The sequence below is a fragment of the Aquarana catesbeiana genome, linkage group LG11 (assembly GCF_042186555.1).
Source record: "Aquarana catesbeiana isolate 2022-GZ linkage group LG11, ASM4218655v1, whole genome shotgun sequence".
In the NCBI taxonomy this organism is placed as follows: Eukaryota; Metazoa; Chordata; class Amphibia; order Anura; family Ranidae; genus Aquarana; species Aquarana catesbeiana.
The window spans coordinates 152807530-152822552 of NC_133334.1; the positions used below are offsets into that span (position 1 = coordinate 152807530).

Consider the following 15023-nt stretch of genomic DNA (forward strand, 5'->3'; position numbering starts at 1 on the left):
TAGTTATATAGGATTACCTAAACATTTAGCCCGTTTTCCTACACGTAAAAAAAAAAAAAAATCCTTGTGTTAATGGTTGATATTTTGCAGGTTATTTAATCAGGACTACAGTTGAGGTTGTACACTTTTTTAGTCCAATTAGCTAGCGGGCTGGGGCATTCACCACAGAGCAGCACACAAACAATGGGGTCGGATGCTGGTGACATCAGTGCCCTTACATGGACACTGGTCAATTACAGCATATGTCCACATAAGACATTGATTTCACCAACAGTTAGTTTTTAGAGATGTCATTTAAAAAAAATACTGCAAACAGTCCTAAAAATTTAATAATCCTGCCTTTAGAATTATATTAATTTGACTGTTGCTTTTTCTAAAATTCTATAGTGAAATGTGTAAAAATAATTGTTTATATTGCCCAGCAGCATCAATCGAAGAGCTATTAGTCAAATCTAGAATGAACGGTGGGATTAAGAGAATATGCCACATTATCTATTCAGCATAAGTTTTATCAGGCTTCATGTACAGGGGACGTTTTTACAACCTCTCCTGAACGATTTAACTTGACAGGTAGTAACCCACGTTTAAAATGTCTGTTTTGCCGCGTTTACATGCCACGTTTGCGTTTAGAAGCAAAAAAAAAAAAAGGCCAAAACCGAAAAACGCCTATAAACAAAATGCAGCCAAACGCGGGTTTCAGACGCGTTTGGCATCGGAAACGTCGGCATCTGAATCCATTTTTTGGCTTTCCAAGAAACACCGTTAAACGCAACTGCCTAAAAAGGGCAATAAACGAGACTGTGTACATGGTCACATAGGATAACATTGCATGAATTCAGGGGCAGTTGAAAAAAGCATCCAACTGCCTCTGAACGTACGTTTAGCAGCATCCCGTGTACATGGGGCCTTAGAAATACAATTTTTGACCACTTCCAGCCTGGCCTATAGCAAAATGATGGCCGGCCCGTGGTTCAGTTATCTTGACTGCACGTAATATGACGTCCAGCAGGACAAGCTGCGATCGCGCGCCCCCGAGGGTGGTGCAGCACGACGATTGGTGGTGTGGTGTGTCAGTCTGACACACAGCATCACCAATCTTAGTAAGGAGACTCTGACAGAGGCTCTTTACCATGTGATCCGCCGTGTCCAATCACGGCTGATGACGGGTACAGTGTAGCATGACTGCGCAATTGTCATTTAAAAAGTGACAGCGCTGAAAGCTGAAAATTGGCTTGGGCAGGAAGGGGGGGAAAGTGCCTGGTATTGAAGTGGTTAAATAAATGCTACTAACCTTTTTATTTTATCCTCTTGCTTGCGTCCTTGCTGTTTGAGTAGGAAGTTCTCATCATACATTTGTAAATATCTGTCCTCTAGTTCTTGCCGGGTAATACGAGATACTGCTTGTCTTGCTTTCATTTTCTGTGGAGATACAGATTCTAAAAAAAAAAAAAAAAAAAAAATGGTAACTGTCACTAAAATAAAATATATGTCCAACAAAATGTTATTATTTATAACAACCTAGCATTATTCCTCCTGTAAAGCCATAAAAGAAAAGACGGAGCAAGGGCAGCTTTGACGTGAAAATCAAAGCCCTGTCTCTCCCAAGATGGCCGTCTTCTCACAGAAAGATCAGGGAGACCAAAACTCAGTACTGGTGACGGGTCATTAGCCTTATTTGGGCAAAGTTTCTACAGTTCAGTTCTCCTTGAGGAAGCCTACAGTCTGCCTCATCCAATCAACCACTCATATATACCAGCTGAAAAGGTATTTAAAAAGGAAGTACGTATGTCATGAGAAACACAAGTGGGATTTCAATGCTGGCCTACGTCAGGAAATGCCAGTTGCTTGGCTGTCAGGTGGACCTTGGGTTTCAGTGCATTCTGAGTCATTAAAGGAATTCTGTGGCCACAACATACACTTTCATTTTGAAACATCAGCATTGTTATAGCAATACATATAACAGTTATTTCTGGCAGTCCAGTATAAGGGTAGTTGAAAAATCTCCTTTTGTCTTGTTAGTTCTGCCTCTCTACTGGCCATCTCTTTCCACAACTTCCTGGATTCTCTGCATGATTTGCAGTGTCTCCTCTGCTGCTTTATATTCTTATGCCACGTACACACGATTGGTTTTCTCGTCGGAAAAAGATATGACGGCTTTTCCCACAGGATTCCGCTCAAGTTTGCCTTGCATACACACGGTCACGCAAAAGTTAGCTGAAATCACGACCGTCAAGGACGCGGTGACGTACAACACTACGACGAGCCGAGAAAATGACGTTCAATGCTTCCGAGCATGCATCGAACTGTTTCCAAGCATGCTTGGGGACTTTGTGCATCGGAATTGCCACAGACGATCGCATTTTCGGATAGGAACTTTTCCCGACCGAAAAATTTAGAGCATGTTCTCAATCTTTTGCTGGCTGGAATTCCGCCAGCAAAAGACTGATGGAGCATACACACGGTCGCATTTTTCGACGAAAAAATCTCATCGGTCTTTTGCGGGCCGAAATTCCGACTGTGTGTACACGGCATAAGGCCCTGATGCTCAACCTGTGGCCCTTTGGCACTATTTGTGTGGCTAGCGGGGCCCTGCAGACACTAGTCTGTGTACCCCTATTGCCCTGTTATAGCACTGATGTCTAGCAGTCTCATTTAATGTGTCTCATGTCTTTTACTGTCTTTAAAAGCATGTTATTGTCTCAAACAACTACTATATCATATTCACAGTCATGCAGAATGTCTGCAGTTTCTGATAATATCTTGTATCATGGCTTCAGTCTCTGAGCATCTCTTTTATCATGTCTGCAGTCCCTGACCATCTCTTGTATCATGTCTGCAGTTTTTGATCATCTCTTGCATCACATTGACAATCTCTGACCATCGCTTGTATCATATTCACAGTATTTGACCATCTCTAGTATCATGGCTTTGACTACATCCTGTTGTGTGTCTCTGAGACTGAATATTCACTTCATTTTATGTGTGGTCCCTTTGGTGATGTCGGGAGCCGCACTTGATGCCCCCCATATCAAGAAAGTTGATAACCACTGTTGTAAGGAATATATATCACATGGTACCTTGCTTACTGCAAGCCATGATACGTGTACCGAATCCACCTCTTGGAACCCCTCCTCTCAGCACCTCTGTAGTTCAGAAGACAAGCTCTGTGAATTCTGTGACACAGCCATTATACTCACAGGGCATAGTGAATGTGGGTCACAGAATTCAAGGAGATACATGTGTGGGGATCTTCACAAACTTCTAGACTGTTCAGATTAGTAGGAATAGGCTAGAAGTAATTCAAATACAATGTGTAAAATAATAAAATAATATATGATTTTACATTTTGACCTAAGATATGCTTTAATCTGGAAAAATAGGCCTGACTTCCATACTTGTGGCAGGGCAGTGACTTAAAACTACTGATGCCACCAAGGCAACTAGTATTTTTTTAAGTTTGGCAATTATAGTTTATTCAAAATAGTGCAAAATTATTTCAGTCCTATGTACTTTTCACACAAAAATAGCAATGTTTTTGAAAATGTAAAGGATAACCATTTTTAGCACTGTGCATTGTTCTAAAAGTATAGCTATCCATTAGGATCTGACAGGAAAAAGAAAATAAGAACTACAAAACAAACCTTGAATTCCCGAAGGGCTTGATTCCACATCTCTCACAGGAAGATCTGCTGCTGTCTCATCATTTGGAGTGGCCATTTTAAGACTAGCAAATGATAAAGAAATTGTTTAGTTTAGCATGTTCACTTCACTCAGGTATAACATGTAACATTAAAAAGGAAATTCTTAAGAGTTATAAACTATATGAAGGCTGTCATTGCTACCTTTTGAATCACTGACCCAGAACAGGTAAGCAGATCAGGAAACTCAAAATGCTACATACATGGCTCCCGATCAGTGATACTATAAGTACTGTTGACAGAATATCATTATGACAGCCGATCACCAAAAAAAGAGCTCTGCAATGGCAAACTGGGTTTTTCTCATGACATATTTCCTGTAACTCAGCAAACTTAGCTTTTGCTTACAACCAAATCGATACATCAGGCATACCTTTTACAGAGTGTTTAGAATAAACTCACTATACCCTATACCACTTATAATGCCAATCAAGAAGCTCTGGTAGATCCGGTGTCTCGCAGTAATATAAAGGATGTAGGCTGTCTTATGCTTAACCCAGAAAGCAGGGAAGTATGAGGGGATTAGAGACGCCGCACACCACTAGCTCAACAGGTGAAAAGAATGGGAGAGGAAAAATGGACCTTGCTTTCTGCACTGGTGGGCAGTAATGTTGGAACAGGAAGAGGCCATCCCCAAACTGTTCCTACATAATTGGAAGCATGAAAATTGTCCAAAATGTCTTGGTATGCTGATTTCTTAGGAGTTCCCTTCACTGGAACTAAGGGGCCAAGCCAAACCCATGAAAAACAACCCCACACCATAATCCTCCTCCACCAAAAGATTTGGACCAGTGCACAAAGCAAGGTCCATAAAGCCATGGATGAGCGAGTTTGGGGTGGAGGAACTTGACTGGCTTGCACAGAGTCCTGACCTCAACCTGATAGAACACCTTTGGGATGAATTAGAGTGGAGACTGCGAGCCAGGCCTTCTCGTCCACATCAGTGCCTGACCTCATAAATGCGCTTCTGAAGGAATGGTCAAACATTCCCATAGACACACTTCTAAACCTTGTGGACAGCTTTCCCAGAAGAGTTGAAACTGGTATAGCTGCAATGGGTGGTCCAACTCAATACTGAACCCTACAGATTAAAACTGGGATGCCATTAAACATAAATCGCAAGAACAAACAAGAGCAATGCTGGAGACAATTTACAGCACAAACTAATTTTGGTAGAATAATAATTAACGTGGAATGTATGTTCCTTGCTAAAGAACATGATTTTTTTTTTTATCAAGTTTTTATGGGTAAAGTTCCACTTTAACACTTTCAAAAAACAGTTAAATTCCAGGTATGTTGGGAATGCTAACTGTCACATTTGCTTGTGCTCTCAACCAAACTGTTAAACCATCAAATGACTGATGACATAACTGATCACATGTGTAGCACTAGGCAGTTGGAGATCAAACAGAGGCCAACATGGCAGCTTCTTTGGCTGCAAAGGATAGGAGGGCTTGATTTTGCTTTAAAATAGTTGTAAGCCTCAGACATGAAATATGAACAAAGCATTACCATTTAGATTGCGTACTTGTCTCAATTAGAAGTAATAAGTGTCATTTCTCTCTGCTGCTTCATTCCTCTTCTATCAGCAGGAGTCATTTCTGACAAGTTTTCCTGACACCAAGAGATACAAATGTGACAGGGGAAGGAGGGAGCTCCAGCTGATTGAATGCCTCAGATCTGTTCCTGTGTGCTGTGAGCAGGGGCGTGTGTCTCTCCCCTCCAATCAGCTGTCAGAACTCTCCTCACCGAGCTCTGCAGAGTGTAACTTTAGCTCTCTGACCCCTTTTTTCTGAACGCTGAGACAAGATTTATACATTTTGGACTTTGAACAGCTGTAGAAAAGAGAAGACTGCAGATAAACAGGTGCAAACTTATGTAGGAGGATTTCTTTCATCTCTGTGTATCACCTGAGGCCAGTCACTTCATTGGGAATAGGTAAAGGTTAACAAACACTTTAAACTATCAAATGGCCAGTGTCTAAAGGTGAGCTCAGGCGTGTTCAGATACAAATTTGAACCAGCCTGATCGATCCTATCTGAAAGCTGTCCCTGCATTCAACCAATCATAAGATGGATGAGGCATTCCTCGCCCCGCAGTCGCACACATACAATGAGCGTGGCTGTAGGGCATGGAATGCCTCATCCACTTATGATTGGCTGTTCACAGTGACAGTCTCCTGGCAGGATAGTTCAGGCAGGTGCAGACTTGTGTCCCAACACGCCTGAGATCACTCCTACTGGTGTCATAAATGATCATATATGTGGCACCCTGGCAAATGTAGATCAAACAGAGGAAAAGGTGAAAGCTTCCTTGGTTGTAAAAGGTAGGAGGGTTTAGTTTTGCTTTCCATAGGCTTTAACCACTTCAATACTGGCCACTTTAACCCCTTCCTGCCCAGGCAAATTTTCAGCTTTCACACTATGAAAGACAATTGTGTGTTCATACAACGCAGTACCCATATGAAAAATGTTTTCATTTTTTTGAGACAGATAGAGCTTTCTTTTGGTGGTAGTCACCACTGGGTTTTTTTCTTCTTCACAGATGGGCACTGATAAGCTGCACTGATAGGGAGGCAATGATGGACACTGATTATCAGTACCCTAATTATTAGTGTAAATGCCACTTATTGGCAATCCTTTTCTCTAATATATACACAGTGTTAGAGCTGCATGATTAACCGTTAACAAATTGCAATCACGATTCAACCCCCCCTCCCGATCCTAATCAGCCATTTCTGCGATTCTATGTAAACAGTGCAGAGCCGAGCTGTATATATAAAAAAAAAAAAAAAAAACACAAAAAGAAATCTGACAAATATTTATCAACATTCCTCAGCTATAGAGAAATAAAAAAAAGAGATACAAAGAATCTTTTAGAGATCAAAGGAATAAACTTCAGTCTGTAGATGAGGGCAGTTTAACCACTTAAAGACTAAACCATTAAAAAAAAAAATTATAATATATATATATATATATATATATATATATATATATATATATATATATATATCAGAGACCAATGTGGCAGTGGTTGCAATATCTTGTGTCACACTGTATTTGCGCAGCGGTCTTTCAAACGCAATTGTCTGGGAAAGAATACACTTCAATGAATAATAATATAAACAGTAAAGTTATCCCAATTTATTTGTATAATGTGAAAGATGATGTTACGCCGCAAGAATCGTGATCTTTATTCTAAGCAAAAAAAAAAATGTGATTCTCATTTCACCCAGAATCGTGCAGCTCTACACAGTGCATGAGGAAAAGACTGCCATTAACTGGCAAGTTTGTTTACATGTGATCAGATGTGATTGGACACAGCTGATCACAGAGTGAGCCCCAGGCGCACCCTGAGAGCCATGCTGTAGCCATCTTTCAGCTATAGCGCTGTATTAAAAATGGTTAATGCCCAATGAGGCGGTGCAGCTTCTCTATCATGTGACTGCTGTAATTGTCTCTCACATATGATCAGGAGCTCCTCCCACTGATCCCCCAGAAGCTATGACAGGAGATATCAGTGACAGCTCAGTCCGTGTGCTGGGAGCGCACTCTCTGCATGCAACCTCAGGCTGCCGCGGACATGGTAAAGCCCACCCTCTCCCCCACATGTATGCGTGACAGGGACGGCACACTTTTTTGCCAACGCTGCCATTCGGTATCCCCCCAGACAAAAAGTGACAACCCTATTCTATATCTCATAGGTTCTACCAATACAGCAAGTGGTGAATAGCACGACATACAAGAACTTAGAGTGAGAGGAAGCTGAATAATGAGAGTAGAAAACGAACGTGAGCGAGGATGAAGGATCACCTCCAGGAACCCTCTCCCCCATTATTGTACGGACATACAAACCACAAACACCGAGCACCACTCACATTCCTATCAGTCTACGATATAGAAATCATTCCTTTATTCTCCCTCACCCGAGCATGCCCAGAGGCCCAGTTCTTGTAGCACAGCGTCCGTCTCCAAAACCCTAGCAACAGTTTCCATAGTCACAACGTCACTTCCCGTCTGCCATCCCTGGCCAGCCTTCTGGCATCACGTGCCTTGTGCGCTGCATGACGGGATTGTAGTTCTTTTCGGTTCAGTTCTGTTGGTGGAATCCAGAGAGTGAACTACACGTTCCATAATTCCGTGCGGTGAGCAGGAGGGAGGTATGTTTAAAGATAACACATGGAAGATGAAGCGCCACGGAAAGGGTGACAGTGAGAAGGAAGTCAAGGTATTTTGACTTATTTTGCTGTTTCCATAGACTTGTTCAGTTTCTTCGTGATCACAACGGAGAATGGCAACTAATGAATCCAGTTATGAAATAAGTTATCAGTAAAACTTAGGAGAACATTCCTTGAAGTGTATCTGTGGTCGTATTCATTGCTGCATTGTATTTCAATTATTTCTAGTCTGTTCCTATTATCAGCTTCATCATAAAGTTTATACACTTGCTTTGTGAAGATCCCCATACATCCAGAGTTTGTTTTGTCTTGTGGTTGAGCTGCATTTTTAGTGGCCCCCAACCCCCCCTTAAAGCGGAGATCCGCAGCTTCTGACTTTTAGTATATGGACACTTACCTGTCCAGGGAGCCCGCGATGTCGGCACTCCACTAGGGTTGCATAGTTGCCAACATTGTAAAAAAAAAAATGTGGGACACTTTTGTGGCTGTAAGCGGAGCTGTACAATAATTAGGGGGCGGGGCATTCGTTTGTAGGCGTGGTTTAGGAAAATATACAAGTCTGGCGCGAAGCATGGGCGTGGTTTACTCGACATAGTGGGCGTGGCTCAAGAGGGTGTGGTTAGAGTCTGAGATGAATGAGGGATGGAGAGGGAAAGGGGGAGAGGGAAATGACGGGACAGCAGCCCCAGATCCTACACAATAAAAATATGTGTATTCTAGAAAGTTTAACAATCAGCAGATAAAGATACTCCAAGCACCTGGTGTTAGCACTTCAATCATCCCGGCACCATGGTTGTTATGGTGTCAGGATGATTGAAGTGCATTATTTCTATTATTACATTGTAATATAAAATGAAATCATTCAACTCACCATAATGCAGAATCAGTGGGATCCCTAAGCTTGTCACTAGCCACGTCGCCTGCCACCAGCTGTCCGTCCTTGCATCAGGTGCCCCCAGCGGAGCCCCCCTTACATCAGATGTCCCCAGCAGAGCCCCCCCTCACACCAGGAGTCCCCGGCAGAGCCCCCCCTCGCATCAGGAGTCCCCGGCGGAGCCCCCCCTCGCATCAGGAGTCCCCGGCGGAGCCCCCCCTCGCATCAGGAGTCCCCGGCGGAGCCCCCCCTCGCATCAGGAGTCCCCGGCGGAGCCCCCCCTCGCATCAGGAGTCCCCGGCGGAGCCCCCCCTCGCATCAGGAGTCCCCGGCGGAGCCCCCCCTCGCATCAGGAGTCCCCGGCGGAGCCCCCCCTCGCATCAGGAGTCCCCGGCGGAGCCCCCCTCGCGTCAGGAGTCCCCGGCGGAGCCCCCCCTCGCGTCAGGAGTCCCCGGCGGAGCCCCCCCTCGCGTCAGGAGTCCCCGGCGGAGCCCCCCCTCGCGTCAGGTGTCCCCGGCGGAGCCCCCCCTCGCGTCAGGTGTCCCCGGCGGAGCCCCCCCTCGCGTCAGGAGTCCCCGGCGGAGCCCCCCCTCGCGTCAGGAGTCCCCGGCGGAGCCCCCCCTCGCGTCAGGAGTCCCCGGCGGAGCCCCCCCTCGCGTCAGGAGTCCCCGGCGGAGCCCCCCCTCGCGTCAGGAGTCCCCGGCGGAGCCCCCCCTCGCGTCAGGAGTCCCCGGCGGAGCCCCCCCTCGCGTCAGGAGTCCCCGGCGGAGCCCCCCCTCGCGTCAGGAGTCCCCGGCGGAGCCCCCCTCGCGTCAGGAGTCCCCGGCGGAGCCCCCCCTCGCGTCAGGAGTCCCCGGCGGAGCCCCCCCTCGCGTCAGGAGTCCCCGGCGGAGCCCCCCCTCGCGTCAGGAGTCCCCGGCGGAGCCCCCCCTCGCGTCAGGAGTCCCCGGCGGAGCCCCCCCTCACATTAGGTGTCCCCAGCGGAGCCCCCCTCATATTAGGTGTCCCCAGTGGAGCCCCCCTTACATCAGATTCCCACAGCGGTTCGCCCCTCCCACCTCAGAGGTGTCCGCCGGCCTCATGGCTAGAACCCCCGCCCCTTTCCATAACAGACTGGCAGTGGGGCGGGGCGAGGCGAGGCGAAGCGGGGCGGAGGGTGGGCGGCGATGCAGGAGCTCCGTCTAGCCCCCCCAAGCCGTCTTCCTGAACTTCTTTAAGATGGCGGGCGGCGGAGACAATGTCTCCGCCGGCCGCGGACCTCTAGCGGCGGCGAAAATTGAGAACCGGATTTCTCAAGACATTTCCCGGGACACCACAAATTCGAGAATTGAGTCTAAGTCCCGGGAATGTCCCGGGAAATCCGGGACAGTTGGCAACTATGGGGTTGCCACCTCATCCCTTTAAACCTGAACACATATGAATTACACGGATTCTGAGGCTAATTTAATGCAGATAAGGAACTAAATGAGTTTTGGTTTTTTTTTTCAAAATTATATTTTTATTGGGTTATAAAAGGAGAAAAGATACATGTAAACTCATTACACAATGCACATTGAACCAGTAAGGAAAATGCAATGTTAACAAACATACAAAAAGAAGACAATGTAGAACACGTAGGTGAATATAAGCAATGTCCACAGATACAGGACACAGGGGTGCACTGTATCGCAACAACTCATAGGTCATATTAGAGTCCAAAACCAGAGCACAGTCAAGAATATAAGAAGAGTAGAGACTTTTGGGAGGGAAGAAAATAAGCAATAGAAGGCCATTGAGGCATCTATTGGCATATTTAGCAATGGGGAGAGGGGGAGGGAGAATGAACAGAGACACCGTTATTTTAATATAAATATAAATTAGGAGGCGGTGGTTGACACGCGAGTCCCATTTTCTTATAGATTCCAAGGCTCCCACACTTTAGTAAATTGGGGAATGGAATCATGTACAGATGCCGTTAGGAACTCCATCCTCCGGATCTCAGCCACTAACTGCAGAAATTTAGACCATGGAAGAGGTGTACTGGACAGCCAGCATAATGGAATAAGCCGTTTGGCAGCTAGCAGAATGTAAGAGATTAGCCGGTATTTTTTTTGGGTACGCCTGGAATACGGAGGCCCAGCAAGCAATTTAAGGGATCTAGTGGAAGGGTCACGTCCACCACCTTCTGTATGAGTTTGTGCACATCGTACCAAAAGAATTGAATCAGAGAACATTGCCAAAAAGTATGAAATAAGGAACCTATGTCAATTCCGCAACGCCAACAGTGCGGCGAAACTGAGGGGTCATATTTATGAATTACATCAGGGGTCTTATACCAGAACATAAGAATCTTAATGGATGTCTCCCTTTGAGTGACACATTTGGAGGATTTGAAAACAGCTTGTCCCATAGCTGTACTGTAATAGTTCGGGCCAATAGATGTGACCATCTTTTCATATAGTGGTGCATGGTCTCCTCTAGAGGAGTCGACTCATGGAGGATGTGATAGATACAGGATATTAAATGTCGTTGGTGTGTGCCCTGAGCGCATAAATGTTCAAAGGCGGTTGGGTTATCAAGGGTCAAGGTTGAAGATTGAGAGTGAAAGAACCTGTAGATAAAAATGGAAAAGATGGGAAGGTATATCAAATTTCTCACATAAAGTATTGAAGGTATGTAATCTACGTGTGATGGGATGGACCAAATTCCGTAACTGAAAAAGAGGTGTGTGGAGCCATGGGAAGACCCTACCCAGGGACATACTGTCTGGTATGAATGGGTTGAACAGCAGAGGAGGGCAAGGTGAGGTGAGAGGATAGTCCTTGGAACATTTACGCCAGATGGTTAGGGTAAAGGTCATTGGAGCAGTGCACTGACGCTTATATATGGGATCCAGGGAGTGAGGGCCGCCCCATATCAAGGAGCACGGGTGACCGGGTATAACACTCCTTTTTTAATGGCAGTCCACTGATTCGGTGTAGGGGTTCTAAACATAAAATAAAAAGTAATGGTGATAGGGGGCACCCCTGCCGAGTTCCGTTTGTCATGGGGAAACTGGGCGATAGGAAGGATGACATCCGCACTTGAGCCGTAACAGTTGCATAAAGAGCCTCCAAAGCTTTTAAGAAAGGACCACTAAAACCTTACTTTTTTAAGGTGGCAAACATATAAGGCCAACTCAGCCTGTCAAAGGGCTTCTGTGTGTCTAAACTTAGAATCAGTGCTGAGCGAGACGGCCTGTCCAGGAGATCTATTAGATCTATCGTACGGCGGGTGTTATCCCCCGCATGTCTGCCAGGGACAAAGCCCACTTGGTCACTATGTATCAGTTTGGGGATAAACCTGGATAACCGGGATGCAAGTATTTTGGTAAATATTTTATAGTCCGAATTTAGAAGGGCTATGGGTCTATAATTATCCGGAATAGAGGGGTCCTTACCAGGCTTTGGAATAACTGAGATATAGGAGTGAGGGAAGTGGGGAAGTTCCTTTAAGTAGAGAGTCATACAGGGATAACATGTGTGGGGATAGAATATCAAAGAAGGTTTTGTAGTAAGAGTATGGTAAGCCGTCAGGGCCGGGTGATTTATGCAGTGGGAGAGTCTTAATTATGGACAGAAGTTCCTCAGTTGTTATGGCTGCATTCAAGCTATCTAAATCTGCTACAGATAATTTCGGAAGTTTTATGGTAGAAAAGAAAGACTCAAATTTTTCCTGGGTGAAGTTGAAGTGATTCTCCGGGGTCAGACAGTTATAGAGTTCACTGTAAAATGCACCAAATATTTTGGACATCTCATGAGGGCAGTGTGCTCTAGACCCATCTGCCTGTTGGAGAAAGTCAGGACATGAACTGAATGGTCGTGGGCATAATTTATTGACTAACATTCTATGGGGTTTATTAGAGTATTCATAAAATTTCTGCTTCTTCCAGAGTAGGGATCTGGCTGTCTTGTCAAGCTGTATTGATTTAATTTGTTCCCTGAGGGAGGTGACTTTACGTAATTTCTCCACCGTGGGAGCACACAACAGCCTCTTCTCCGCAGCTATCAGAGCGGATGTCAAGGACTGTAAAAGTTCAGCTCTATCTCTCCTCAATCGAGAACTTTCAGCGATGCATGCACCACGAAATACAGCCTTGTGTGCCTCCCACAGAGTAGAAACCCCCAACACTGACCCAGTGTTGAGCTGAAAATAGTCTACCAAACTTTTTGCCAAAATAGAATGGGATACCTCGGACTGTAAGAGGTGACCATGAAGACGCCAATGACAGGATTTGATGTAGGCCTGAGAAAGCATTAGATCCAGGATGATGGGTGCATGGTCTGACCATGTAATGGGGGATATGTCAGATTCGACCACGTAGGAGAGGAGTGGGGCTGAGATGAAAAAGTGGTCAAGGCGTGAGTACATTTTATGAGATGGGGAATAGAACGTGAATTGTTTAGCAGAGGGATGTTTGATCCTCCTTGAGTCGAATAATCGACGGGACCTAATACATTTACGAAAAGCATTAGCTTGGGACGAGATTTTTTTGGATGGTACAGTACTGAAGAGGGTCTGTCTATCTCTAGAGGGTGACATAACCAAATTAAAGTCCCCACCAATGATCATAAAAGGTTATGTGCAGTATTGAGGGGTATCAAAAAGTTTGTTTAGAAACTCAATCTGTCCTGTATTAGGGGCATAGAGATTGACAAGAGTAAAGAAAGCAGACATATATTCACAATTTAAAATAAGAAATCTCCCGTGGGGGGTCTGCATGGGATTTTTTTACCTTAACAGGGCACGACTTCCTAATCAGAATTGCCACTCCCGCCTTGCCCATGGAGTCAGAGGCAAGGAAGGAGGTGGGGAAAAACTTTGAGGCAAAGTTAAATGAACCTCCTGCCCGGAAGTGAGTTTCCTGGATCATTATCACGTCTGCGCCTGAGGCTCTGAAGTCCTTCAGAGCCATCCAGCGTTTACTAATAGAACCTAGGCCCTTCACATTATACTACATGATCTTCAGGGCCATGACTGTATTCTATTCAGATCGTGTAGAGATAGTATGGGAGAAGAGCAATACAATATCGACAACAAAGGAATATGTATAATTCTGACTGTGAATGGTATTATTAACAGTAACTCCTCGACATGCGAGTGTTAACAGATGAACTCTGTAGTTAAACCTCTTTAAAGCAAGGAAACAGAAACATTGCGGTTGCAACCTATAAAGCTGATCTATAAACATGGACATAAGAAGAAAAAAAAAAAACAACAAACAAAACAGAAAAAAGAAACAAAATACTTATATTTTCGAAAGCCTAAGATGTTACTGCATCTCAGGGAGCCCTGGATATAATCCAAGGCTTGGTAGGGGCATGTATGGACTTCCATCAGGAGACTCTGGATAGGAAAAAAAGGGAAGGGCCAGCTGCTCACCTTATAAACTTGGAGACCTGTTCACAATAAAAATGAAAAGTCATCTGAAGAACAGGAGCAGTCATTGCCTAAGGTGTAAGAACCTCTAAAGAAAGTACCTCATGGGATGGTAAAAAGAATTCTACCCCGAACAGGAAACAGGGTAGATACAAAACTTTATGAAACCAGAGCAGCAAATTTTCATCTGTAACACAAAGAAATGGAAAGCAAGGAGTAAAAAAAGGATCCAAAAAAAGACCTGTACAGAAGATTCAAGGTGATTGTTTGGAGGAGCTTGGACGTTGAGGTGTAGAGAGGTGCTTCTTGGATTTACCCCGAACGGGTGTCCAGATGCGGCTAGGAGTATTTGGTGGTAGACGGACCTGGGTGGCAGGAGGGATCAAATCTTCTTCTGGGAGAGGAGGCAGGCCAAGGTTTTTCAGGAAGGCCTCGCCTTCTTGTAAGTCACGTAGGGTGTACTGGGTACCTTCCTTTGACACGGCAAGGCGAAAGGAGAAACCCCAGTAGTATGGAATCTTATGATGTTGTAGATGGGAGGTGATTGGATGCAGATTCCTTCATTTAGCAAGAGTGATGGGGGAGAGGTCGCTAAAAATCTGCAGTTTCACACCCTTGTACATAATTTGGGATTTATTACGTGTGGCCAAGGTCAGTGCCTCTTTGCTTTCAAAAAAGTGAAACTTCACTATAACATCCCTGGACCTAGCTCCAGCCGGAGGTTTTCGGCCCAAGGACCGGTGTGCCCTGTCCAGGTGCCAGTCTATGTCCACCACTGTGGGGGCCAGAGAGTTAAAAAGACCCAAGTTGTAACTGAGAAACTGAGAGACGCAGGTTGTGATTTTCTTCCTCAATAGCCTGTACATAGCTTACCATC

General features: G+C 45.1%; 2 protein-coding genes across 8 annotated transcripts in view; one reads left to right on the forward strand and one right to left on the reverse strand.

Annotated features, from left to right (window-relative positions):
• The window catches only part of RPGRIP1L (RPGRIP1 like), a 460569-nt gene extending 452794 nt beyond the window's left edge, over positions 1-7775 (reverse strand). For 3 of the 6 annotated variants that reach the window (XR_012236568.1, XM_073605010.1, XM_073605006.1), the window contains exons 1-3: positions 7624-7774; positions 3642-3724; positions 1292-1436 (exon numbers count right to left, since the gene is read on the reverse strand). Coding sequence is in view for 5 of the 6 variants with exons in the window: in XM_073605010.1 (XP_073461111.1) it covers positions 1292-1436; positions 3642-3724; positions 7624-7631 (236 nt within the window). In the remaining variant the exon portion in view is untranslated. Of the gene's footprint in view, positions 1-1291; positions 1437-3641; positions 3725-7575 lie in introns of all 6 variants that reach the window. The other 3 variants (XM_073605011.1, XM_073605007.1, XM_073605008.1) reach the window with 2 other exon arrangements.
• Positions 7776-7792: 17 nt separating this feature from the next.
• FTO (FTO alpha-ketoglutarate dependent dioxygenase) overlaps positions 7793-15023 on the forward strand; it is an 802194-nt gene continuing 794963 nt past the window's right edge. For both annotated transcript variants that reach the window (XM_073605012.1, XM_073605013.1), the window contains exon 1: positions 7793-7925. In XM_073605012.1, coding sequence (XP_073461113.1) covers positions 7860-7925 — 66 coding nt within the window. In that variant the 5' untranslated portion in view covers positions 7793-7859. The remainder of the gene's footprint in view (positions 7926-15023) is intronic.